The following is a 26,325-nucleotide window of genomic DNA, read 5'->3' on the forward strand; positions in this document are numbered from 1 at the left end:
AAAATCTGAAAGCTACTACTAATCCATTGTCTACTTGTTTGGTGAGAGCCAGTTTGGTGTAGTAGTGGTTAGGAGTGCAGGCTTCTAATCTGGCAAGCCAGGTTCGATTCTGCACTCCCCCACATGCAGCCAGCTGGGTGACCTTGGGCTCGCCATGGTGCTGATAAAGCTGTTCTGACCGAGCAGTGATATCAGGGCTCTCTCAGCCTCACCCACCTCACAGGGTGTCTGTTGTGGGGAGAGGAGAGAGAAGGTGACTTTAAGCTGCTTTGAGCCTCCTTCGGGTAGGGAAAAGCAGCATATAAGAACCAACTCTTCTTCTTCTTGTCCCTTTCCTTCCCCTCATATGTGATCTCCCCTTCACCGGCCTCTCCCTGTGAAAGGACTGAAACAGAGGCCCAGGCATGCTACCCCACTGCCTTTCCATGGAGCTACACCTGCCTGTACAATGTTGTGTGGGCCAGGGGGTGGGATATGCTGGTCTTAGAGGTATGTGGAGTATGGGTGGGCTCAAGCCTGGACTACTGGTGTTCTTTTCCCTTTTTTGTTTTCAAAGGGAAGATGGTGGGTGCCTTGGAACAGATATCTATGTGGGCAGTGCTTCTGGTTCCAGTGAGACCCGTGGTAGCGAAGGGGTGCACATTCTCTGTGGGCTTGTGGGGGGGGGGGTTGTGCTCTCTCCCCATCCTTAACTTCAGGCTCTTTGTATAATAGGGAGTGGCACTGAAGGCAGTTGGTGGATTGGCTGTGCTGTGCACGCACTTATTTAGAGGGGCACTGTCGCCTGATTGGTAGGTGCTGCTGGGCTACAGATAATCCATCTGTGGCTTAGAGGGATGCCATGTTATTTCCCCTGCAGAATGTCCATAAGGTACAGACCAAAAGTGGGTGTATGCTGGACTGGTAGGTGGCCATCTCTACCACAGAAGCCTCAGAAGTGGGCAGTGCAGTTCTGTCAAAGCCACAGGGCATTTTTCTCCAGGTCATTTAGTAACTATGACTAGTGTGGTAAGACAAAACAATTAACAGTTTGCAAATTGTTTTGGTAAACAGTTTGTAAATTATTTGACCAACAGATGGTCAAATCTGGGCCAGAAAGAAAACAAGTGGCACACAAGAAGGTGGCTTTATTTACAGAAACTTTATTCACCTTTGACACAATAAAAATATTAAACTTAAAAGAGGAAAGAAAGTTTGACATCAGAGAAAAGTATCGTCTGTTAACATACGGTCGGCAATAAATAGGAGAGGCACAAATTGTGCTACAGCAGATCTAAAAGAAGTCCCATACTTCTTGAAAAAGGTTAAAATTTTCAAGATCGGTTCGTTTGAACCACAACTGACATAGCCGCGGACCAATTAAGAAACATTTACACAAAATAGAAACAAAAATAAGAATTTAACTTATTGTAGCAATATTCAGAGTAGTTATCGCTATTATTTTTCTATAGAGGGAGAAGAAATTCCTGGAAAGGGATCAGACTGAGGGGGCCTCACAGCACACGACACCACCGGTGCAATGTTGTCTTGCAATTCTGCCTTAACAGCTGGAGGGGGGAGGCCAGATATGCAAGCAACAGTTCCACCTCTCCATATTTTTGTCATCTGTTACGCTAGTAAGAAACGTAGGATGAACTGCAGCTCTTTCTTCTGCTTCCTCCCCCACCTGCTTCACTGTGACGTGTAATACCACCCCTTGACTGAAATTATTTAAGCTTTTACTACAGAGAGTGGTTTGCCACAAGCTGGATCAGGACAGCCTGAGACTCGCCAGCCGAACAGCCCCCTAGGCACACCATAACCCCACGGTGTTTTTTGCAGCCGCAGAACGGAGGGCACACAAACGGTTCATTAAGCCCCAGCAGGCTACGTTCAGCTTGGAAGGCCATAAGCAGTGTAATCATGCCACATATCAAGTTGCCCTGTAGTAGCTATGCTGCTTAACGATTCCAGTTTTGATTACGATTCTTGGCATTGAGCAATTTGCACTGATGCAATAAACAGGGTTTAGGCTATGCCATTTCGGGCAGCAGACAAGGCTCCTTCATACAGCTCACTCCTTCTCTCCAGAATCTACCCTTCTGTGCCCAAGGGACAGGGTGGGTTATGGAGGAGCACTCCATCATGCAAAACCCCCTCTGTAGTCTGAAATGGTACAGTCCAGACATGGGTTGACTATCTCAGTGAAAATGACAAGATAAGAGCACTACTTAGGACCTGCTTATTATTTCTGCAAAGAGGTTGCCATTTCTAATTTCAAGGAGGTTAAAAACTGGAAAGAGCCCAATAGAGGCAAAGTGCAGCTGCAAAGCAAGGGCTGGTCTTCAAGAAATGTGCCCTGTGTGCTATTCTTTAAGGGTACAGCCTGGCTGTTGACCAAGGGATAATTCATCATCTTCATATCTTAATATTCACTGTGATTGACTCACCACTTCAGCAAATGTGTTAACTATAAATCAATAAACTCCAACAGATTTGCAAATTTGTATTGCAGCAATCTCTTTATTAGCCACTGATTCAAGCTGTTTCAAAAAGTGAGTCTTTTAAATGGTCTGAATGAATTTGATAAAGATTGCATTTGTCTTCTTCATCCTCGCAAAAGTCTCCTTGACAAAAGCATGAAAGAAAACTCTCCTCTTAGGGCACTAAAAAAAAAAGTACAGGGGCAGAGAGTGGTGAAAAATCTTCATTTGGTGGTTGACATCTCATTCATAGAGACAGAAGCCAGTTATCTTTTCTGAATAGTTGCTCTTAAAGGTAGTATACAATTCAAGTCTCTCCTATCTCTCAGTCTTTGCCATGACTGTGGGATAGAACAAAATATGCAATCAATAAAGTACAGCAAAGATTGGAACAATAGCCACCTAGTTCAGCATCCCATTTCCCACAGTGGCCAAACAAAATGCCCCAGAAGACGTGTAGAGGCCAAAGTAACCCCCTGCTGCCCCCTCTCCCAATGAACACTGCACAATAAATTGCCTTTGAATATGGAGCCCAATTCTGCTCAGGTAAGCCGGAAAACACTCAAATCAATGCTGACCAGTAACTTTGTAGGCTTATCTAAGCCAAATTAAATATGTCATGAGTTTAAACCAGTCGAATCAGAGAAGCCCAAATCAATTTTGAGAAAGAGTCCACCAAACAGCTGATCTTTTGGATCCACTGTTTGGTTGGCCCTTTAAATGTCTCCTTCCAGAGCTTTCCCAGGGAAGGGTCTGCGGGAAGGGAGTCCGCCAAACAGCTGATCCTCAGGATCAGCTGTTTGGCAGGGCCTTTAAATGCCCCCCTCATTAATCAGAACCCTGTCTCTGCAGCCTCAGAGGAATCTATGGGGACACTTTGAAGACCCCACCAAACAGCTGATTCCTGGAGATTAGCTGTCTGGCACCATTTTGACCGAATCAGTTTGAAGTTCCTAAATAGGCCAAACGTGAGTGATTTGTTTGATTCAAGTTGTACTCAATCAGGAAACTGAATCTGAAAAGTACCAATTATTTTCCCAATGCACATCCCTAGTGATCAGTAACAATTGTCTCCAGCATGTAGCACTGGTTGCATGGTTCTTTGGATCTTAGTAAAGTTTGCTGCACATTACCTTTCGAAATTCATCCATGATGATATCAAACTTCTGTTTTTCATGTACTGCTCTAGCAGTGTTTGTTCTGTCAAAAGGTTCTGGAAATATTAAGAGGATATTGGCTGGTTGTATCTCCGTGTTGCATTATACACAGCATGGATCACAATTTGAGACTTTCATACACACACACACACACACACACACTAAATAATGCACTTTCAATCCTCTCTCAGTGCACTCTGCAACTGGATTTTCCTGTGTGACTTGGGAAAATCCACTTGCAAACAGTTGCTGAAGTGGACTGAAACTGCATTATTTAGCATGTATGGAAAGGCTCCATATTAAATAGTTTGTATTTACAATGTAGCATTTGGCAAACACGCAGTTCTTGCGCACAGTTCCACATGTCTTAACGTTATGAAGAACATGAGGAAGTTCAAGTCATAGTAATCTCTAATGAAACTGGAAAGCATTTGAATACATATAGGGAAACAGCTGTTATACATTTCTAGGAATGAGAATAATATCTATTTAATACAACACCCTCCCACACTTAAAAGTAACAGTCCAAGGGCAGCAAGCGGGAAAAAGCTGCAACAGGATGCAAAGAGAAAATGCTAGAAATTTATTTTACCACAGGACAGCTCAGGATTAAAGTGCTTTTCAGTATGTCAGGCAAGTGGCCCAAGTGTTTAATTTTGCTTGGTTCCAAGAAAGGACCCAGCTAAAGGGACATCTAAGTTATACTGGATCCAAAGGTGGTCCTGCAATACAAGTGGAGAAAATCCCCTCCTATGAGTTACAGAACAGTTTTTTAAATCCAATTGATGGTTTCCAATGTGCCTTCTTTATCTATATTTCCCTATGCCATGTCAGGATGAATTTTTCCTACATTTTATCTGTTTTGTGGGGGTGTAATTCTGGAGGAGTTTAGCACCCTCCCCACTCCACAAACCTGTATGAACTGGATAAAGACAGTGAAACACTGCAAACTTGAACTCTGTATCTAAGCACATTGGTTCAATGTACATGCTGGTGAAGATTTTCCATTATAAAACTGACCAAAATTTGTCATCCTTGTTCACAGGAAAGAAACAAACTACAATTTAATAAAGTGCCTGATTAGGGCATCACAACAAACTGTAGTTCATTATAAACCAGAAGATTTTTCATCTCAGCACATGAGGGATGCAGAGAGGGAAACTGTGGGTTTTTTAAACTGTGGGTTTTTTATCCGGTGAAATATTGCTTGCACTCCTTTTGCTGCTAACAAAATACTCAAGTTATAAACCAGGCTTCCACAATTTACCTTCCACACAAATGAATTTGTTTCTCCATTCAATACCATCAGGCCTTGGAATTGCTTTGGCTTCACGAACTGAAATCATCTGACTGCTCCAACTAGCAAGAGGAAAACAATTTTCAGAAACCTTTCAAGACAGTGCAACATTTTATAATAAACTCTTTTTAAAAAACTGGAGATGACCCCCATCCACTTTGATAGAGCCAGTAGCAGCAGCATATAGCCCCTAGAAATGCGGTAGCAGGCAGGGAGCAAGAAAGGAGGTGGCACCTGGCCACTATCAAGATCCCTTAGATATCCCATTCTGTTGCCTGCATGTTCCATGCAGATAAGGTAACTATGAAAGTAACACTGGCTAGTCCAAAATAATAGGACCAGACAGAAATCTGACAGGGAGGGAGGTAATCAGAACTGGCTATCAGCGCATGGACAGCTCCCCTCCTTGATTTTGGTCTGGCTGACTCTCATTAGCAAAATGTAGGTTACAGGAAAGAAAAACGTTGTAACACCATTTGGCTTGTATCCCAACTTGTCAATAAATTGCAGAAAAATAAGCTAAAGGTAAGTGTTACGTAACAGAATTAAGCAGATCACAGCAGGCAGTAATGCCTTTCTGCTGCATTCTGAACACAACAATTTTTCTAGAATCCATCTGGCTTCTCACATCACTTAAAAGAAGCAACTGCATCTTCAGCACACAAAAGAGAGCTTATTGTTACTTCAAAAAGTCAAAAACATTAATAATCTATGTTTAGTATGAAACGTTTGGGATCCATTTGCATTTCTGCTTTACCAAATTACCATAATCATCAATAAAGATAATGATAATAATACTTTATTTCTATCCGGCCCTTCCAGTGCTCAGGGGTTACTCGGGTGGTGTGCTTCGGCCTCCTAAGTGGCCATTCCAGCCTCAAGCAGGCAGCACGCAGCACTGGGGGGGGGAGGCGCCAGTGCTGGCACACCACTCGGCACACGAGCGCAGGCACCAGCATCGCCCCGCCCCCGTGGCACTGGCTGCTTCAGGCTGGTACGGCTGCTATGGCAGCCAAAGTGCATAACCCTAGTTATTACTTTTTTACTTCTCGTTTAATAAAGAAAGGTTTTATGGAATCTGCACCCTATCCAACATCAGGCTACTCCAAAGGGCAGGGGCTTATTTTTCCCATGTAAGTGAATGACAGCCGTGACCTTTTATGGGGGGTAGGGGGATTATATCAGGCACACACGAGGGTAGAAAGTATTACACATCCTCACTATCCACTAATGCCAGTATCTTGTTTGGCAAAGGGAGAGTGGACATCAAATTTACTCTCCATCACCATCTTCTTTGTGGCAGCCTTTCACTTAAATTAGTCTGTAAGAAGTAGAGTGGGGAGTTCCAACAAGGGGACCAAAAGGACATCTTATAGTTGTTTTAGTTTAAATCCATACCAAGAGAGAGTTATCACGGTACATTATTATAACAATGTGCCAGTTTTGCCTTATGCTAGGTTGGATTCAGTGAACCATAAATAAAGATGGTGTATAAAAACTCCCTGGAATAGGGTCTCAAAAAGCATACTGGGTAGCTGTGTTGGTCTGAAGAAGCACAAATAAAATAGAGCCCAATAGCATCTTTAAGACCAACAAAGATTTATTCAAGGTGTGGGCTTTCGAAGAATGCATGCACTCGAAAGCTCACGCCTTGAATAAATCTTTGTTGGTCTTAAAGGTGCTATTGGGCTCTATTTTTGTAGCACAAAACAGTATGCATGTGTTGCGAGAGAGGTGCTACACCAAGGAGAAAGGATCAGCAGAGGTTGACTCCTCTCCTCTTGTATAAACTCTTCAAAGGAACTCAAGCTTCCAACGAATGTTTCTGGATAAAAGTTTATTTCACAACATTTTGCATCTACCTACCAAGTATTTAACTTTTAATGTATGGAAACTGTTGTAAGGAGAAAGTCTTGACTTTAATGTTAAATTCCCTAGCGGTCTTCACTGGATGCAAGTAGGACATCAATCCAGTCTACACTTGCTTTACTACCAATTAAAAGATAAAAACCTGCTGCTTTCACTCAGACAACAGATAAAATAGGATGCTCAGTTTTAAGAACTGTTGTAAAAAATGGAAGGAGGATTCAGGAAGCTATTATCTGGCCCTTCCCTAAATATTTCCAGGCTAAAGCAGAGAAAACTATTTTTTTTTAAGTAAAACACACTTTGTATTTAAGGAAGCCACTACAACATACAAACCAATACAAATAGCATTGCTTTAAAAAATAGCACGCAAAAAAACCCCTTAATATTTGATAACTGTACCATGACAGTAGTTTGCTAGTGATGTTGTACAACTAATTTTACTCCATCTAATACATTCCTCAGAGATTTATATTTACAGTGTTTGTATCCAGTTAGCAAAACAAAAAAGCCCAGAAGCACCTTAAAGACTAACAATGTTTTCATTTCGGCATGAGCTTTCATGACTCAGAGCTCATTTCTTCAGATGCGACAGAAAAGAGAGTAAAGCAAGGGCAACCAATTCAGGTTCTCCTGGCGCCTTACAATTAAGAAACTCTGTGACACACATATTAGAATAAAAGACACTTAAAACAAAGTCTCAATTCCTCAAAATCAGACCAACATGAAGCATCACTTGTCAGAGGCACTGTTTTAACATATTCTACTTGGAAACTGCTTTGAGAGCCAATACACATGACTGGCACAGCAAAACTATTGATTGGCAGGGGCCATTCTGACGGGAATGTGAACCCTGGGCAGCATTCCTTAACTAGAGTTCCACATTCAAGAAAGTTCTCATATCTCTGAAAGGGAATCATATATAACAGGGGCCTTCAAATGTTAAAGCCTAAGGGTTACAGACAGGAAATGTGCTCTTTCAGAGATCCCCAAACTTTATTCCATAAACCCTGGAGACTACCTACTGCTGACTTTGGGGCAAATCCGGTCACTATTCAGCACATTACCACTGATTCTTCATAGCAGAGTTATGCACATGCTTTACTACTTCAAAATATTAAACGAAACAACCCCACCCCCAAATACACATTAAACATTTGGAAGCTGTAGCCAGTGCAGAAAGAACACGGCAAGAGACAGTAATGCAAACAACTTCAAGAAATGAAAAGCTAATCTCTTACTCAAATTCGGTAGCATAGTATTTCAGGAAGCCCAGCAGGAGCTCTCCAAGAGTTGATTCATTTTTGGAACGGTAAGGAGGAATGGTGCATGGGGCTTGGTGCACAAGGTGCAGCTGCATAGTAGGATCAAAAGATTCCTGTAAAAGTAACAAGACAAAAAAGGAACAGGTTATTGTTCGCTGAGTGTCGAGTCAGTGCTATTAGTTACCAAGATGCTTTTAACACTAAGCCTTGGACCCTGTGCACTGCCAAAGGCAGAGGAGGCAATACCAGTGGTTGCCAGATCTGCATGGGAGGAAAAGGCAAGCTACGTGAAATGAGAAGAGGTGCTTTTTTATATCCTGCTTCCAAAGCAACTTACAAAAACCCTTCGGTTCCTTTCCCCACAAGAGACACCCTGTGAGGAAGGTGGGGCTGAGAGAGCTCTAAGATAATTGCTCTGTGAGAACAGCCCTAAAAGAACCGACTAGCCCAAGGTTACCCAACTGGCCGTATGTGGAAGAGTGGGGCATCAAACCCAAAACTCCAGATTAGAGTCCACCACTCTTAATCTACACATGTTGTGTATTCTATAGTTTCTCTTCAGATTGTATAAAATGAAAGTTATGTCACCTTTTCAGCATCCATAACCCACTTCCATAGAATCATAGAGTTGGAAGGGACCTCCTGGGTCATCTAGTCCAACCCCCTGCACTATGCAGGACACCCATAAACCTATCGCTCATCCACTGTAACCTGCCACCCCCTTAAGCCTTCACAGAATCACCCTCTCTGTCAGATGGCTATCTAGCCTCTGTTTAAAAATTTCCAAAGATAGACAACCCACCACCACCCGAGGAAGCCTGTTCCACTGAGAAACCACTCTGTCAGGAACTTCTTCCGGATGTTTAGACTGAATTTCTTTTGAGTTAATTTCATCCCATTGGATCTGGTTCATCCCTTCCATCAGTCCCTTACTCTTGAAGGGCATAAGATCCAACCCTATGCACTTAGGAAAATCAACGAAATTACAAAGAATAGTGACCAGAAGAAAAACACCCACTAGCACTGCTCCTGAAATGCCTGTGCAGAAGCTTGTATAAGAATTCAATCGCTACTACGCTAAACATTGGGGATAGTAGTCATAAAAGGGGTTGCACACACTTTCATGCAAGCTCTTGCACAAATGGAACACATTTTTGGATGTATCTTCTGGCATAATGTTCAAGACCAAAGTATAAGATGACCAAGCTGTGAGCAGAAGATATCTGGGTGGAAGAAGCCTCCAGATCCCAGAGCACAGTGCTGTTTTCAATTAACTTTTCCCTCTCTCAATAATGCACATATTTGCTGCCTCAATATATCTTTCACTAAACTAGCACGGCCGGCTAGAAGACTTATATAAGCTCTAGAACAGGGGTAGTCAAACTGCGGCCCTCCAGATGTCCATGGACTACAATTCCCAGGAGCCCCCTGCCAGCGAATGCTGGCAGGGGGCTCCTGGGAATTGTAGTCCATGGACATCTGGAGGGCCGCAGTTTGACTACCCCTGCTCTAGAACTCCGGTCAACTCTTCATCAAGGATTTGGTCTTTATTAGGCATTAGAATCATAGAATCATAGAGTTGGAAGGGGCCACACAGGCCATCTAGTCCAACCCCCTGTTCAACGCAGGATCAGCCCGAAGCATTCTAAAGCATCCAAGGAAAGTGTGTATCCAACCTTTGTTTGAAGACTGCCGAGCTCACCACCTCCCTAGGCAGCCTATTTTGTGCTTACAGGCTGGATCCAGCAGAAAAGTCCACAGAAGGAGATGGTGGAGCGCATCTTTGCTTCCCTTCTGCAAATGGCCCACTATTTGTCCTGAAACTGTTCTGAGGATTGGAAGGGCCTTGCAAACAAAATGAGCTACTGTTTCTGAAACCCACTAGCCTGTTTACATGCTTCAGCAAACACATGAGCGGCCTGCATATTCATCATTTGTTTCTAAGAAAGAGCCAATGTGCGTTTACTTTGAAACTGAAACCGGGGACCAGTATAAAAGCAGGGTTTATATCATATGTTGTTATACATGCATTGAACGTTAATGCAAATTATATCTGTACTGAAAAATCAAGAGTACACTATACACAAATTGTACAAGCATTCACTGTAACTTGTACATACAGTTACTGTCAGTAGTATCAGCTGTATACAGAAATATGTCATGAATTAATATTAATTACTGTAATAAGGACACCAAGTATAGAAATGGTTTTCAGCTTCAAGATTATCATGCTACCACTGTAGGTTTGCAGTCTTGGTATAAACGTTTTTAAAACTTCTGTACACTTGTTGTTAGGTGCGAAGTCGTGCCTGACCCATCGCGACCCCATGGACACTTAGGTAAACCCGAAACAATATTAACCCTGCTTCTGCAAAGCTATGATACTTAATTTGTAAAAAACAACCTACACATACCAGCATGCAGCTATTAGAAGTCCTAGGATATAGGGCTTCTAGACCAGACTTAATAGTCATAGAGGACTGGAGAAAGATGTCTATCCCCTTCATAGAAGATTCCAGTGTGAAAATGGGCAGCTGAAGCTTTTCATGTCATGAAGGGAAAAGCACATTGCTTGGACAAAACCATCCCATCCAACATCCATTCACCAGGCTTATTGGCAGCCTTCAACTTTCAAGAAGAGTTGGGCCTGGTTGTTTATTTATCTGCTTTATATGCTGTCCTATCCAGTGAACCGGCTCAGGGCAGTATACACTTGGATGGGAGACCACCTGGGAATAGCGGGTGTCGGCCTGAGAGCACAGTGGCTAAGAGCAGCAGGCTCTAATCTGGAGAACCAAGTTCGATTATCCACTCCCCTATGCCAGAGGTAGTCAACCTGTGGTCCTCCAGATGCCCATGGACTACAAATCCCATGAGCCCCTGCCAGCATTTGCTGGCAGGGGCTCATGGGCATTGTAGTCCATGAACATCTGGAGGACCACAGGTTGACTACCCCTACTCTACTCTACCTTAAGGCTGGAAACAAATCAGAGACAGTTAGAAACGAAATCTTGGCTAATACTTTTGGCTATGTGAGCACTTTCGAACAAATTCTACATCTACCTCCCAGGGGATTTGTTATTTATTTAATATATTTATATACTGCCCTCCCTGGAGGCTCAGGACAGTTTACATGGAACTGGAGAAAAAACAGTACAGATATGGGAAGAGAAGTGGAAAGGTGTTTGTATGCTGCTTTGAAACTAATTTGGATTGTGGAAAGTGGGATAGAAAAAAAAGATCCTTCTCTTTTCAAAGAAAAGAAATCTAAATTCTTATTCTTATACTGTCAAGCCATGATTAACTGAGCCTCAGTAGTAATGACACAGCAGATAGTAAATCCAAGTCTTCTGGCCACCAGGTGTTAACCAATGAGGCGTATATTTTCATCTGGTGCATGCTCACCTCTTTGCACAGCACAAATTTATCCTGATCAGTGCTTAGCCGTATCGGTATGTGTTAACTAGCTAGGTACAATGATCCACTGGTACAAAAGCTGCCATGAACCAGATGGCACCTGCCATATCATACAAGGGAGGGTGCCTGATCTTCCTCACTCAGTATGGTTGCAATTCTAAAGCTGCTTTACTGAGTGATTTGGAAAAGATCCTGAGTGAGCTGTACTCAACTTCATAAGTGTACATACTTGGATATAACTGCAACTCCATAGTCTTTTTTAAAAAATTGTTTAAAAAGCACATACAGCCGGATGCATACACTGAGAACAGCTTATGGAAGGAATCTTTATTACCTTCCTATTCTTTCTGAAACCCATGCTGCCCATCTGCTTTTTAAGCTTCGTCTACACCAAGGGTGGCCAAACTGTTGCTCTCCAGAACTACAATGGCCACGAGTCCCTAACATGCTGGCAGGAGCTCCTGGCAATTGTAGTTCATGGACATCTGGAGAGCCCCAGTTTGGCCACCCCTGATCTACACATTACAAAGTCCTTGTGTTTGTTGAGGGACAACAGGAGGACTTTGTGCGTGTGATAAGAGCTCTGTGCCTCTCCAATTCATGCCAGCACTTTTCTGTTTGTGACCATAATATGCAGAAAGAAATGGCTGTGCCACCACCACCACCTCCTATTTTCTCCCTCTTATGGAGCAGCCAGAAAAAGAACTCACTCCAACAGCAGTTAGATGGGGCAGTCTGAGAACACAGAAACAGCAAGAGGGGAGGTTAACACTGCTCACCCTGCCTGCCAGGGTTGCAAACAGAAAACAGCCAGTGCATCTCTGGAAGGCACACAATGCACATGAGGTACAAAGCCCTTGTGTTGTTCCCCAATACACATAATGATTTAGCAATGTGTACCTGGAGGCTCAAAGTCAGACGGGGCCCCCAGGGGATTATGAGGATTATTGTGTGAGAAATGGAAAAAGTAATTCTCATACAGCACACTGCCGATGGAGCGGAAGCTCCTGCAAGAGGAGGGGGGAAATGCCCTCCACCAGTACCACCCATCCTATCACAGTCCTGGAACACACTTCAAACTCGCTCCTCAGGAATAATTTTTTGGGTGGACACAGAGGAATGGCAGGAAGAAGGAGAAAGTGAATTTCCCTTCTAGAGCAGAGTTCTTTTCATAGTGATTTGGATCCAACCATCATTAGTTGACACATACACAATCCCAATCATTTCAACGAGGACTGAAAAGGGAATAATTTTAGCAAATTATACTGATTAGCAGTATCAAATGTTGCCAACTTCAAAAGACTTTAACACAATGACAAGTTTACCATGCAAATGACACAATTGTGCATATGACTAGCTATTCTCTTCACCAAGAACATTCAGTTAAGCCTCAAAAACTGATTTTTAACAGTCTAGTTATATTAACAGAATGGCTTAATTAGATTGACTAAAACAGTAAAACCAGATTTCAGAATTATTGTGGCACTGCAGTGGATAAACAAGGTGAGAAACAAGCTCTAAAGTACAATGGATAAGCAGTTACTAAGTCATACTGTTCTTTAAAAATAAAATGCTATATTAACATTAACATAAAGCACTGGGAAAGGTGACTGAAATGGATAAAAACTGCTTATTCTGAAATCCTAGCATATGTCAGAAAGTTTTCCATTGTGCATAGCTAATCTTCAGAAACTGCAGTTGCTGACGTTGGATGCATGATCAGCATTTTAAAAAGCAGGTTTTCAATGCAAGGTTATAACCATATGCAGATAACATGGCGCTTTCTGACATGATGGTTCAGCACAACTCTAACAGCTAGCCAGCAGGATACCCAACAAGGTGAGCCATGGATTGGACAAAGCAAGAGAAAGTTCTGTCTACACACCCCAACATTTGGAAAGGTAATGATGATAGGATTTTTTAAAAATGGGAATTGGAAAATGGGGATATTGTTTCCAATATCTGTGGTTAGAAATAAATGCATGATTTCTTTCCAAGTAACATTTTATTGATGGCAAAGAACTCTTCAATCCCAATTTTAACCCGTCTTTAATACATGAACCCAAGGAGCAAATTGCCTGCATACAAACTGTTCTGTCTCTCTCATGCTTCATGCCACAAAAGCCCCTAACCAAAAATACCTGATCAGCTAATTAAGTCATGTTCTACTTCAATGTCTTGCTCATTCAACTCGATTATGTGTTTCATTGAGCTCTGATGTCAACCTATAAAATAGTGTTTTCCCCCTTTTTCTCCTCCTCTCGGTATTTTGGGCCAATGTACCTAAAGACTTAGCTAACAACTAAAATAGGCTCTAGTCCATGAAAGCACACCCCACAATAAACGAGTCTGCCTTTAAAAGCTCTATATTTTTTGTTTTTGCTGCAACCCTCTAACCTAGAACCCTTTTTGAAAAGTCCATTACTCAGGGAAGTGACTCAGTTACCAAGAGTCATGCCCTATCAATGTCTTTCTTTAGATTGCTCTAATGTGCAGTATCTTTCCCACAACTGGTTTATTTGAGACAATGTGGGACATTCAGCTCTCCAGACCAATGGCTAGAAGCCTCATTTCCTAACTAAACAGCAAAAGGGACTTGTTCAAAAGTCTCTCCCATAATCACACTGGCATAGGTCCACTGGACTCTTATTCAGTGAGTTTAGAAAGGGACAGATTTATCTAGTGTCTTCTAAAGCAGAGTGCTTTTGAGCTGTTAAGGGGAAGGTGAACGACCAATTTTAATGGAGATAAAAAGGTGCCCCATGATACACTAGCCAAGTACTAAACATGCCCTGGGGCTGAGTTTCAGACAGCAAGTTTGGCCTGCATGCTCCACCCTCAAACAAAAGCCAGCCCAGGGTTGAGGTTAAAGCACTCGTTTATCCAGGTCCATATTCTCACTTTGCTGTGAAAGCTCACTGGGTAACTATGGGCCAGTCACACTCTTAACCTAAGCTACCTCCCAGGGTTCTTCTGATAGTAAATTGGACATGTTGCCCCAAGGTTCTTGAAAGAAGAGCACGACAAAACATATTAATACTTTAAAAACCTCACCTCTCTCCATTCAGAAAGCTATATGGAAAAGGAGTCTAGCTGTGACTCTCCTTGACATGAGAGGACTAATTTTTTGTATGGAAGAGCATTTAATTACATGGACGTGCATGTGCTGTATGAAATTTTAATCGGCAAAACACAGATATGCCATCTCAGTGAGAAAAAAGCAAGTGAGTTTTCATGCTTCCCACCTAATTAACAGGAGACTTTGTTGTTTCCTCTTGCAGATACATTTGCAGCTATTATGGTTATGCTAAAGTACATTTAAAGAACATTTAAAGAGATGTAGGAGGGTAGCAAGGCAAACAGCCCTCAGTCACTCATCCCTTAGGTGATGCTAGCTGACCCAACAAAGTCCTGAGTCATGTGCAAATACTCTGGAAGCAAGAAAACAACATTTGCTCAGGTGCAGGAGGTCCACAATGCCAAAGACTAACATATTTGAGCATTAAGATCCAGAACAGCAGCAAAGAAGAAGATAACCCACAGTTTAGTCATGCCAAAAAATGCAGAAGAGACCCCCATGCACCAATATATCCAAAACCAGGCTGCAATCCTAGGCAATGGGTCTTGCTTCCTGGCTATTCGCTCAGACAAAACAAAGGGAAAGTTCATCCTGTACTTTCTACACAGACACACACATGTAGCTCACCATGTGGTTCTAACAAGCATAGTGAACAAGGCACATTTTGCCATTACCTAATGGTTAAATAGCAACATTCATATTGTAGATATAACCAGTTTTTATAAACATATTATGTAATAATTTATAAGAAGCACTTACTGGGTAATTTTTTTGGAGGGATGGAAGGATAGGTTCAGGTAGGGCTATAAAAAAAAAGTGTAAAGTTGCTGTGATTCATGTACTTCACAGAAAACAACATACCAGCTACACCTGTGGTGTCAACTGAAGGTCTAAGGATAAACAGTTACTCCAAAACGTCAATTACTAGGCCTCTTAAATTAAGCAAGATGACTACATAAATTTGAGTGAAACATTCTAGAATATGAAAGTTACTACTTTTAGCTAGTGATATGTTACTGTTTAATATCTAAGGCCACAAGACCGATTTTTCACTATGAAGATCTGCTAAGTTGTTCTTCAGCAAAACAAATATTGCTCAGCTCAAAAGATGCTGAAACTATGAACCTGTGAATGGCTTCCCCAACAGCGCCCATTTCTTTGGATACAGGAAACACAATTGGTCCGAGCACAACCAACAGCCATTGTCAATATCGATACAGAGTAAAAAGCTGTCCCTCACCAATTCTGGATTCCAAAAGACAAATAAACATTGGGGATATCACTTCAAAACAGATACTGCTAGCCTGCTCTGGAGCAAGATTTCTCCTTGCCCTAGAGCAGTGGTCACCAACCTTTTTATCACCGGGGACTGGTCAACACTTGACAGTTTTACTGAGGCCCGGGGGGGTAGTCTTTTGCTGAGGGATGTTGCCGCCTGAGCCCCTGCTCCACTTGTTTTCCCCGTCTGCGCCACTGACTTCCTGCCACCCGCAGCAGCTGCACAGTGCCACACCGAGGGGGAGCCCCAGCCATGGCAGCCGCTGGGGAGCAGCAGAGTGGCAGAGCAACCAGGGAGGAGGACAAGGAGGAGCCGCGGCCCGGTACCGGTCTCTGGACCGGGGGTTAGGGACCACTGCCCTAGAGCTCTTGTACAAATGGAAACATGAGAGAGAGACCGCAGGGGCCACTTGCACTGAACCAAACTTATTGTATCACCGCTTTAGCTTCCTTTTGCACAAGATCCGATGCAATCAATTTCTGGGCACTGTAACATGTGGGGAGGAAAGCACTAGATCTTGTGCAGGCACAACTGCACTGTGTTTCTACTTGTGTATCGTTGGATTCAAGCTTATGGCTACACAGATTCAAGTCATCTTCAAGCTGAATTCTGCTTCCTAGATAATTTAGCAGGATTGGATCTGTTATCTCTATGAATGAAGTGAAATTATGGAAATTTTGGCCTCTCTTCCTTTGCCCAGCAGCTTCTGTTGTTCCAGAAATCCACCCCTAAAGGAAAGGGAATGCTCACAGCAACAGTGTGGAATGCAGCATGGATATGCTACAGCAATATGGGAATGAGGGAGGAAATCAGAGGAAACCTGCTGCATAATGGAGAACATATAAGAGCATATACAAGAGGTACTAGGGCGTGATTTCTGTCTCATGTTAGGTGCTGTTTTTCAACCCTTAGGGGACAGAGGGAGAATGCAGGGGCTGTCTGTAGGATCAGGAAGGAATCAAAACCAGAAAGACTGAATCCCGCCCTTTGGCTGAATGGCCATGATGTATGGGATTGCCATCCTCCAGGCAGGGCCCTAAATTATAAATGATCTGCAGGCAACTGAGATCAGTTCTGCTTAAGAAAACCACTGCTTTGGAAGATGGACTCGATACCCCACAGAAGTCCTTCTCCTCCTCAAAACCCACACTCCAAGACTTCTCCCTTAGATTTCTAATAATTTCCCAACTTGGAGCTGGAAACCCTAACCCAATTGTTCTTTCATAGTATGGAAACATCCACCCTTAGAGAGTTTATCTACAGGGGCATCCTATAAAATGGAGGATCAAAAGAGGTGAGGCTTGGAGGGTGTTAAAGAACAGAGCTTCCAAAGTTTCTGAATACTACCTTCAGTTATTGAAAAAAAACTGCTAATGATATAATCATGCTTTTATGCTCAGTTTTTTAAAATCTCCCCAAAGATGCTTTCACACAAACCTATGACACACCTCGAGAAGCACCCTGGGCAAACTATCATAGCCAAAAAAGTGACACTTATGTGTTGCATTTGTTAAGAGACCTGTATTCTATCATTACTGTATGGCTATTGAAGACTTGTCTGAAGGAACGTTTATACTCTTAGAGCTTACAGACAGATTCTGCAACCACTGGATGGACAACACAAGCAAATTACATTTCTAAAAGGATTTCATTTTTTTGTCCTATCGGCTCATTTTAAAACCCAGCAGCGAATGAATTTCCAGCCAACCCCATAGGATTTATGTGAGAATGAATGAATCTCTAATAACACTTTGCATAAGTGCTGGGGAAACATGCAACAACAACAGACGTGGCATTAGCCTCTTAGATACATGCACAAGCCCCCATTTTAAAATCCAGTTTGTTGCAAAAATGATAATATTGACAGAGATGATAATTAGACTCAGCTTTGCCTTGGTTTGTCTAAGTTGCTTCCTGCTGTTCCAATTGTATCTAAAAGACTGCAAGAAAGCAAACTCTCATGCGCCAATTTAAAAAACTGTAAAATTGAATGCAGCAATTGCTGAAGGAATGCTGTCAAATGTTAAGATGGAGACATATTTGACTAACTCATGAAATCCTGCTCTATGACAGAAGAAAGTTAAACTCAATTCAGCCTTAGGTAGATTTAAGAGCAAGACAGAGAAGTAGACAGCGTGCAGCACTATTAAGAAGTGGCAAGAAAGGTTTGGCTTCTTTTCCTGAGAGATGTTCTAACCATGGCAGAGCAGCTGTTAAAGATAAGTAGGGAGGAATATTTTTTAAAAGCATCTCAGAAGCTAAACACATACTTACTTTGTAAATAGTGCAAAACCATCAACACAAGACTATAGCTGTTTAAAGTGCCTCGACTAGCATCATTTATGCCCCGAAAGTTCGCCCACTTCTTCACAACCAGTGCTAATGGACGAACTCGACTCTCAACTGTGAATAAGAGAAACGCTTATCAGCTAGAGCAATTTGGGGTTTTTATAATGGCTCATTAAGAGAATTTAAACATAAACATCACCTCTCGAGGTTTACCCAGCACTGCCTCCCCAATCACAAGTACATTTCTTACCCATAACTTTTAGTATAAAGATGGCAAAGCAATATAAACCAAGGCTGCAATCCTGATTATGCAAACTATAAAGAAAGTCCCAATTTAATTCAGTGGCTTAATCCCATTCTGCTTCAGGACTGAAATAACTACATGCAACTGTGTTGGATCACACTGGGACCTTTCTACGGTCCCTTTTTGCCAGCTCCCTGCCCTGATGACATTGAGATTTGTAGGAGTAGGGGTCTTTTGCTTTGTTATTTTGTCTCCTGTCATTCTGCAGGCTACCATGGCATGCAAATGGTATTATATAAAATAGATAATCACTTTAACAAGCTAATCTAGACTGGCTAACAAAGCACTGTGGTGAACAGGAAATATCTGGTGATTAGCCCCTTTTCTTACACAATAATTCTGATGCCCTTTTTATAAAGTGCCGTTGAATAGGCATGCAGCCCAACTCTCCACAAATTCCTTCAGATGAGAATCTTTATCTATGAGAGCATGATTCCCGTACACGTGCATAGGATTTGATCCTCCGATACTGAGACTCTGTGTTTGTGAACAATATAAAGGGGGTCTCCCAAAACTTGACAGTAAATATAAAATAAAATCTATAATCACTTACTGTATGCATAGGTTCTGAGAAGGAATGTGTTTCTTATTCCAGCAACATTGTTTACATTCAAGTCAAACTCCACACAGCTAAGGGCGGAAAGAATAAAAATGTACACAACCATTTCACAAACAAACCTGGGTTATTCAGTCATTACTAAGACATTGTGCAGTGAAATATCTTGAATTCTTGTAGATAAAACTATATTTCTTCTTAACCTAAAAACTGAGGCAAAGATGTAGAATAGAATCCATATTTCATTCCTGCTGAGATGAATTATGCTGTGGCATGCAGCTAAACAAAATAGGACCAGAATAACTTACATTTTCAATATTTACTGTTGCCATTACAATCTACCTATATATATTTTATCCATTTCATTCTGCCCTTCCTCCATTGTTCTATGTTCCCTGTAGAAGATCTCCATTTTACTTTTACAAGAAACCTGTGAGTTAGGTGAAGATGAAAAGGTGTGACTGGCCTAAGATTACCCATCACATTTCAAGGCAGATTGGGGATCAGGGTCTCCAAATCCAATCTTACCATACTGGCTCTCAAATTTAAAGCCCTGTATGATAGACTGTCAGAAGCATCATGAAAAAAATGTAACTGAGTAACAGAACCTAGTGGTTGTGCAATGAAAACTGATCACAGGGAAAAAATTATATTGGTGAAGATCCCAGAAGTATCTACGGTTTTGATTTAACAAAATGCCAAGCATTGAGTTGGTGCAATGTGAAAGAACCTTGAAGATGCTTCAGATTTGGACAATTTCTCCTCCCGTTTGTTCAGTGAGCTAATTACTTTGAGTATCGTAGCATACCACAGAGCTGAATCCCATGGTAAAACTTGTTGAAGGAGTATCTGCCATTCGCGTACTATCTGTTTCAAAATTCTCAAAAGTCAAACAACCATGTGAATAAATGCACCACAGTACAAGAGGCTGCAGTGAAGGCAGGTCTGCAGAGACACCCAAATCCACCTTCATTCCCTTACTGGAAATGGAAAAGGTAGCTTTATGAATCACCAAAAATTCTATGATCATGCCATAGTTTCTAGCAATTCCTAGAATTACCTTTTGTCACTTCTGGTAAGTACACAAGGATGCATTAAAAAAAAAATTCTCCCACAATGCTGTCCCCTCTCGTCAGTTACCAGGCATCGCTTGGCAAATGTAAGTAAGGGGGCAACCAAGTGAAATTATCTGCCCTTCTGCTGGTGACTTATATCAAGGGAGGCTACTTCACCCAATTTGTCTTCTTCACTTAAGTGTGTTATACTGTGTTGTATTTTGTTGAAAGCTCCCCCCCCCCAGAAAGGATTTACAATTCAAAGATCATGCTATTGGGATTAGTGAAATGTGGGGAAAGATTTTCTCCTTCAACTCCCTCCATGAACTTTTCTGCAGGACCAAATCCAATACATCTGAGCCACACTCCCCCTGCAAACAAGGACTGCAAAGTAAAACCAGCCCTTGGTTTCAATTCAAGCTCCCAACAGTTCAGTGCACCCGTATCTGCACACTATCGTTTCTCATGAAAGAGAATCGAGTAGCTAACCATAAGGGAGTGATCACATAAGTGAAGGAGACCTAAAGTGCTTCGAAGGATTGATTACATCGCTCTAGACCCATGGCTGGGTATTCCATCTTAATCCAATCAGTGTTTACCATAGCACACATTTAAATCCTTTCAATAGTACCATTTCTACCATGGAGCAATTTGCAGCCACATTCCATAAATGAAAGTTGTTAACAGAATGAAGAATCATTCTGCGTGTAGAAATACAAGTATCCCAGGCGCTGATTGATTTCTTTTAAAAGAGAGACCAGCAGTTGCCCACAGCAGCCTGGATCTGGTGCTCTTCCACTAGGCAGGGGGAGACTTGTGAATATTTAGTGAAGGAAATAACCCTTTGCTGTTTTATTATTTGTTCCATTGCTAAGCACAGGCAACAATGAAGAGCTCACAACTGCGACTTGCACTCCACGGCAATGCCCGTATTCAAGTAGATGCACCATTTATCAACGTCCTGAGAAAATGGATTCAAATGAATTCTAAAGCAGCACTAAACAACTTAATGTAATTACGGTTACTACAATGAATTTACTTTAGTTGGAAGCTCCTTTTCTTAGAAGCAGCAATAAAGGTACCAAATCCACTTGCAGGTTACTGTGAGAGACAGGAAAGCCAACCAAAGCCAGTGGGAGAAATGCTGAAAAGAATCAAGCTAATCTCCATACTGATCCTTCACAAATAACCAAGCAAGAGGAAAATAGTACAATCACCAAAATAAAAACCAAATGTAGATATTAGAGAAGAGCTGGAATAGCAGGGTCTTGTGAACAGGAACAGCACATAACTCCCTGCCACTTACTTGCCCACTGCAGGGTGGAAATCATGGGGGCAGCGGTGGGCTCTCCCGGGACCTCCCCCACAGGCAGAAAGCATTTAATGGCTGTAACTTCTAACAAATGTAATACAAAATATAGATTTGCTGTGGCAAAGAGCTGCATTTTACAACCACCTCCCCTTCTCTGACCAAATGAAGAAGAACTGGTTCTTATATGCCGCTTTTCTCTACCTGAGGGAGGCTCAAAGCGGCTTACATTCATCTTCCCTTTCCTCTCTCCACAACAGACACCCTGTGAGGTGGGTGAGGCTGAGAGAGCCCTGATATTACTGCTTGGTCGGAACAGCTTTATCAGCACTGTGGTGAGCCCAAGGTCACCAAGCTGGCTGCATGTGGGGGAGGAGCGGGGAATCAAACCTGGCTCGCCAGATTAGAAGTCTGCACTCCTAACCACTACACCAAGATAGCTCTCCAGAGGGTTAATTTCCATTTCAAAAACACTTCTCCTGTATTAGCTAGCACACCATAGAGTTGCCTTGAATAGCAACTGAGATATTTATCATTTCTATATCGATGGGTAGAAAGGCATAAGATGGTGTAGTGGTGTGATTACAAAAATGTCCATCAGCCCAGCTTAAGCCTTGCCTCTGTCACCAATTCACTAAGCAGCCTGAGGCAAGCCACTCACTCTCTCAGCCCCTACTCTCCCTATCTGCAACATGGAGAAAACACTGTTCAACCTACCAGGAATGTCTATTTATAAGGATCACAAAGAAGAAACAAATAATAAAGTAAATGAACCACTTTGGACACTGGATGTGTTATAGTCCCACTATTATTACTAGGCGAGGATTTAGCCCTACTTCTTGTAAGGGAGAGGAATCCACCAGAACAAACAGAAGTATGCTATGCACAGCTCTATAAAGAATTCAGATCAGAAATGATCGGCAGCATGTCTAGAAGCAGCAGCAAGTGTCCACTGGACAACACCCTCTCCCAAGGGTTTTGCAAGCACCCCCCATTAGCAAGTTAGCCACTCTCGTCTGACCCAGGTAGCCCACCCTCTAGGCAGCCTTTCTCTAACCTCAGTGGCTCTTCCTCCATCAGACATGCCACTTGAATGAGAGAAAGAGTCTTTAAGACTGCAGGAAGACTTCAGACTTGAGACAAAATGAGAGGTGAGGTACAAATGCCCCAATGAACGAACAAACTTCTCTCAGTGGAGTGGTAGGATCAGAGTAAGATCCACTCCAGTATAACCAGCCTCAGCCCTTTTACACTTTTTTATCCATGTGAATGGACACCAGCCATTTCTGTTGGAGGAACTGAGTTCCGCCCATCACTCTAGCTAGCTTTTTACTGTATCAGGAAAAAAATAAAGGCATTCTAGGAGCTATCAAAGATGACAACAAGACAAAGAGAGGATGGGGAAGGTAATACATCTTTAGATCCCAATGGAATGTGAACATTCGATCTACTAATATCCACAGCAAAGGCAAGCAACGGACAAAGGTCAATATAACTATAATGAAATAATAATGAAAAATCCCAGGGAACAGTGTTTATTTTCAAAGTATAGGCTACACCGCCTTTTGGAACTAAGACCCAAATAAAGAACAGCAGTAATTTCAAGTACTTCCCCCCACCTCCCAGCACCTCCCATCGTAGCATCAATAACTGCTCCTCAGGTCAACCTGGGTGTACTCACACTCTGGGCCAATAAGGTGGAAGTCTTGCGCCAATTCTACCATTAATGGATGTTTACTAATTTAACAACATTTATATTGTTTCATCATTATATCATCATTATATACAATGATCTCCAGGGCTTCCTGGAATGGTAGAAGACAGGAAGGATCATTGTCCTGGAGGATCATTGTCCATGGGGTCACGATGGGTTGGACACGACTTCGCAGCTAACAACCACCACCATTATATTATAATGTAGTTTAATGATGTTGTTAGCCACCAGGAGACGCGAGTGAGGGGTGGGATCTAAGCAACAACAAGAACAACAATAATACTTGCCTGACTTTGTCCCTGAACTTCACTATTGGCACTTTTGCGCGAATCAGTTGAGGTCTCTCAATGTAGCTTGCTGGGAGGAGGGGGAAAGAGAAAGACAGATCAAAGTTATATATAAATTCTGGCTGGAAAAGGTCTTTCACATTGCCTACTGTTTGAGACTTTTGAAATGGAGGTGCCATGGATTAAACCCTGGGAATTTCTGCATGCAAAGTGGATGCAAGTCACATCAGGAGAAATGTTCAAGTCCATCCCTGGGCTGCTGGATATTATTTATTATATTATTCATGTGAAAAATTTGCTCAGTTAAAAATTTTAAAAGGCATGCCTCACCATGTTCTTATTTTGACCAAGAACTGCTTCATGACTTGTGGCAGCTGAAAGAGGCAACTGGGAAGCATTTCTACATGTGTTGTTGACACACAAGGGGTTGGATCTGATGAAATGTTTCTGCAGGTGCAAGGATATCTGCTTGCAAAATGCACCTTTCACTGGTCATCCCCCACCTCGGTAATGTCCACTGAAATCCTGCTCTTAGAAGAGAGGGGACTCACCAGGAACAGGACTGGTGGGGTTGAGGCTATAGTGAGAACAGGGAACCTAAGAACGTCAAGTCCTTGTACTCATGGAAACACTGCCCTGGATACAACCTAAAATCCCTGAGCTATGGAACCTTTGTGAAAATTATGAGGTATCACTGGTCACTTCGCCACATAATAGATTAGAACTTACAAAGTTTCCTACAGAAGAGTTTTTGGAGTAAGCTGAGTATGTGTCTTGCTTCAGTCTTCTGATTTATCTGAAATAAATTGCATAAAATAATACATGAATATTTTGTTTCCAAAAATTATAAGAAGCAAGTTTGTTAGATTTCCCTTGCAACATCCTAGTCTTTTCCTATTACCCACCTTCCCTAACATAAACAAATTACAAAGAGGGTAAAGAGAATTCTATGTACCTGTAAATGCATAAGGCTGAGGGATTAACGGCTGGACTATAAACTGAAGCTGACAACTCAAAAACAAACATTTGATCATGCACAATGCATGACTTTGGTGCCCCTTGTGAAAATAGCTGTACATTTCATTAGCGCCCCTTTTAAAGGGACGTCCTGTTTCTCCTCCACCGTAAAAAGTGGCTACCAGGACAGGAACAAGTACTTCAGTGCGGCCTTCCTTTAGTCCTCTTTTAGAAAGGATAACACAGTACTCCAAAATTAGTCACTTGGTTAGCCATACCGTGTGAATAGTATTTTTTTCCCTACTTACTGGCTCCTCCTTAACCACTAGGCACAAATCACCATCACTTCCACGAGTACCAAATCCATTCAGCGAGGATCCAACCAAATACAGTCTACTATCTGCAGGAGAAGAAAGTGTTCAATTAAAATCAACTGCTCAACTGCTTATTTAAAAATGTGTGTTGTAAGTATGGAGTTCTGCAACATACTTGGAAAGATCTGCTGAATTTCCCTTTGGAGCTGTGTCCGGCAGAGCTCTTTTTTGTTCAAGTCGTACGTTTGTTGTTGACATGCCTGAAATAGCTCCAGTACTTGCTGACTTAGCTGTTTGATATAAAAAAATGATAATATAAACTCATCTTCAACACCCAGAGACACAACCCTCGATTCAAAAACTACTTTCCATTCCAAAGTAAGACACGCTTATGAAGTACCATTCTGGCCACAAACAAGCTAAGGCAGGAGTGGGTAGGGATAAACTGTAGTATTAACAGTTCATCTCAGTCCACATTAGGAGAAGCTTTCCTACAAAACCCGTTGTGCCGTTCTATGCAGAGGGAGTTTTCCTAGACAGTGGGCTTAGAATGTCCTACATCTACTTAAGAAGGCATTGCCAGGGTTCTTGGTGAGCAACATGGAACTTAAGCCTTCAGCCTGAGAACTCTTTTACTTGTAAACTCTTATTTACCACTGTCAGATGCACATATTCAGATGTAATTAAAACAGGAAGCATACTTCATTCTACAAGAAAAAGGAATTACACATATTTCCTTGATCAACTTACAGAACAATGGGCATGCATCCTTGGTCCAAAGGCAGTCCAGTCTGGTCAATATAACCTCCCAGAAACCTACCTGCCCTTTGGCAACTCATTAAGGGATCAAGAGACCATGCTTTCTTAGCAACATCCCAGGGATCCTCCTCCCTCCACCACCCCCCGGACCCAAGTTTCAATGGCAGCATCTACTAGCCAGACTCAATCTCTCTAGGCACATTCCAGTTCCTCTGATAGCACACTAAATATTTTGATTGCATAGGTTGGAGCTCTTCGTCTTATGCAGAATATGTAACTAGGACAGCAAGCAAAACTAGAACCATTGCCCTTACCTTATCTTTGGCCACAGGAAGTGGAGTTTCTATGGGGTCCGGAAATGAAGCTTCTTGTAAGGGTGGGACACATCCAGTCAAATCTGAGATATAATGCGCATGAAGTAACGGCGAAGGAATTGATCCAGGGAATGAACGCCTGTGGTTTTCTGGTAAAGGCACTGCTTGGCTAGCTGAAGTGGATTCACGATGAGGGGAATGAAATCGCTGGCGCTTCACTTCATAATGAACAGTTTGTTCTTTCAGTCTCCTAAAAGAGGTTTTAAAAAGCGTTGGCTACTCCAGTTCTGGTACATAAATATGCAATAAAGCTGGTGGATTGCAAATAATGTAAATGCTACCAATTAATCCCTGTGAACATTCCCACAAGACCATATATTCTCTTAAAAAGACAAGGATGCCCAGCCTTGGTATGGAGAAGAGAACATTTACAGGGAACCCAAAAGAATCCATAGAATATTGACACAGAATGCAACAACTGCTGAATGTGTGCCCTCTGGAAAAATGTAACTGAAGTGTAACTTTGACTATGTACAATTTTCTTTCTGAAATATACACTATTCATGAAAGTCATTTTGAACATCAAGAGGTGCTGCCGTGAGAAGTTGTGTGCAGTGCGCACCCAGTGAAAAAAGGTAGGGGGAA

The 26,325-nt window shown here is 42.1% G+C and overlaps 1 protein-coding gene across 1 annotated transcript in view; it reads right to left on the minus strand.

The window, feature by feature from the left end:
• Nucleotides 1-1,121: 1,121 nt before the first annotated feature.
• Nucleotides 1,122-26,325, minus strand: part of TENT2 (terminal nucleotidyltransferase 2) — a 33,191-nt gene continuing 7,987 nt past the window's right edge. Inside the window, exons 4-15 of the mRNA XM_077347311.1 lie at nucleotides 25,681-25,930; nucleotides 24,783-24,897; nucleotides 24,602-24,693; nucleotides 24,066-24,132; nucleotides 23,337-23,406; nucleotides 18,969-19,045; nucleotides 18,097-18,225; nucleotides 15,303-15,346; nucleotides 8,024-8,160; nucleotides 4,887-4,978; nucleotides 3,596-3,675; nucleotides 1,122-2,803 (exon numbers count right to left, since the gene is read on the minus strand). Coding sequence (XP_077203426.1) covers nucleotides 2,729-2,803; nucleotides 3,596-3,675; nucleotides 4,887-4,978; nucleotides 8,024-8,160; nucleotides 15,303-15,346; nucleotides 18,097-18,225; nucleotides 18,969-19,045; nucleotides 23,337-23,406; nucleotides 24,066-24,132; nucleotides 24,602-24,693; nucleotides 24,783-24,897; nucleotides 25,681-25,930 — 1,228 coding nt within the window. The 3' untranslated portion in view covers nucleotides 1,122-2,728. The remainder of the gene's footprint in view (nucleotides 2,804-3,595; nucleotides 3,676-4,886; nucleotides 4,979-8,023; nucleotides 8,161-15,302; nucleotides 15,347-18,096; nucleotides 18,226-18,968; nucleotides 19,046-23,336; nucleotides 23,407-24,065; nucleotides 24,133-24,601; nucleotides 24,694-24,782; nucleotides 24,898-25,680; nucleotides 25,931-26,325) is intronic.

The sequence above is a fragment of the Paroedura picta genome, chromosome 7 (genome assembly GCF_049243985.1).
Source record: "Paroedura picta isolate Pp20150507F chromosome 7, Ppicta_v3.0, whole genome shotgun sequence".
NCBI classification, from domain to species: domain Eukaryota; kingdom Metazoa; phylum Chordata; class Lepidosauria; order Squamata; family Gekkonidae; genus Paroedura; species Paroedura picta.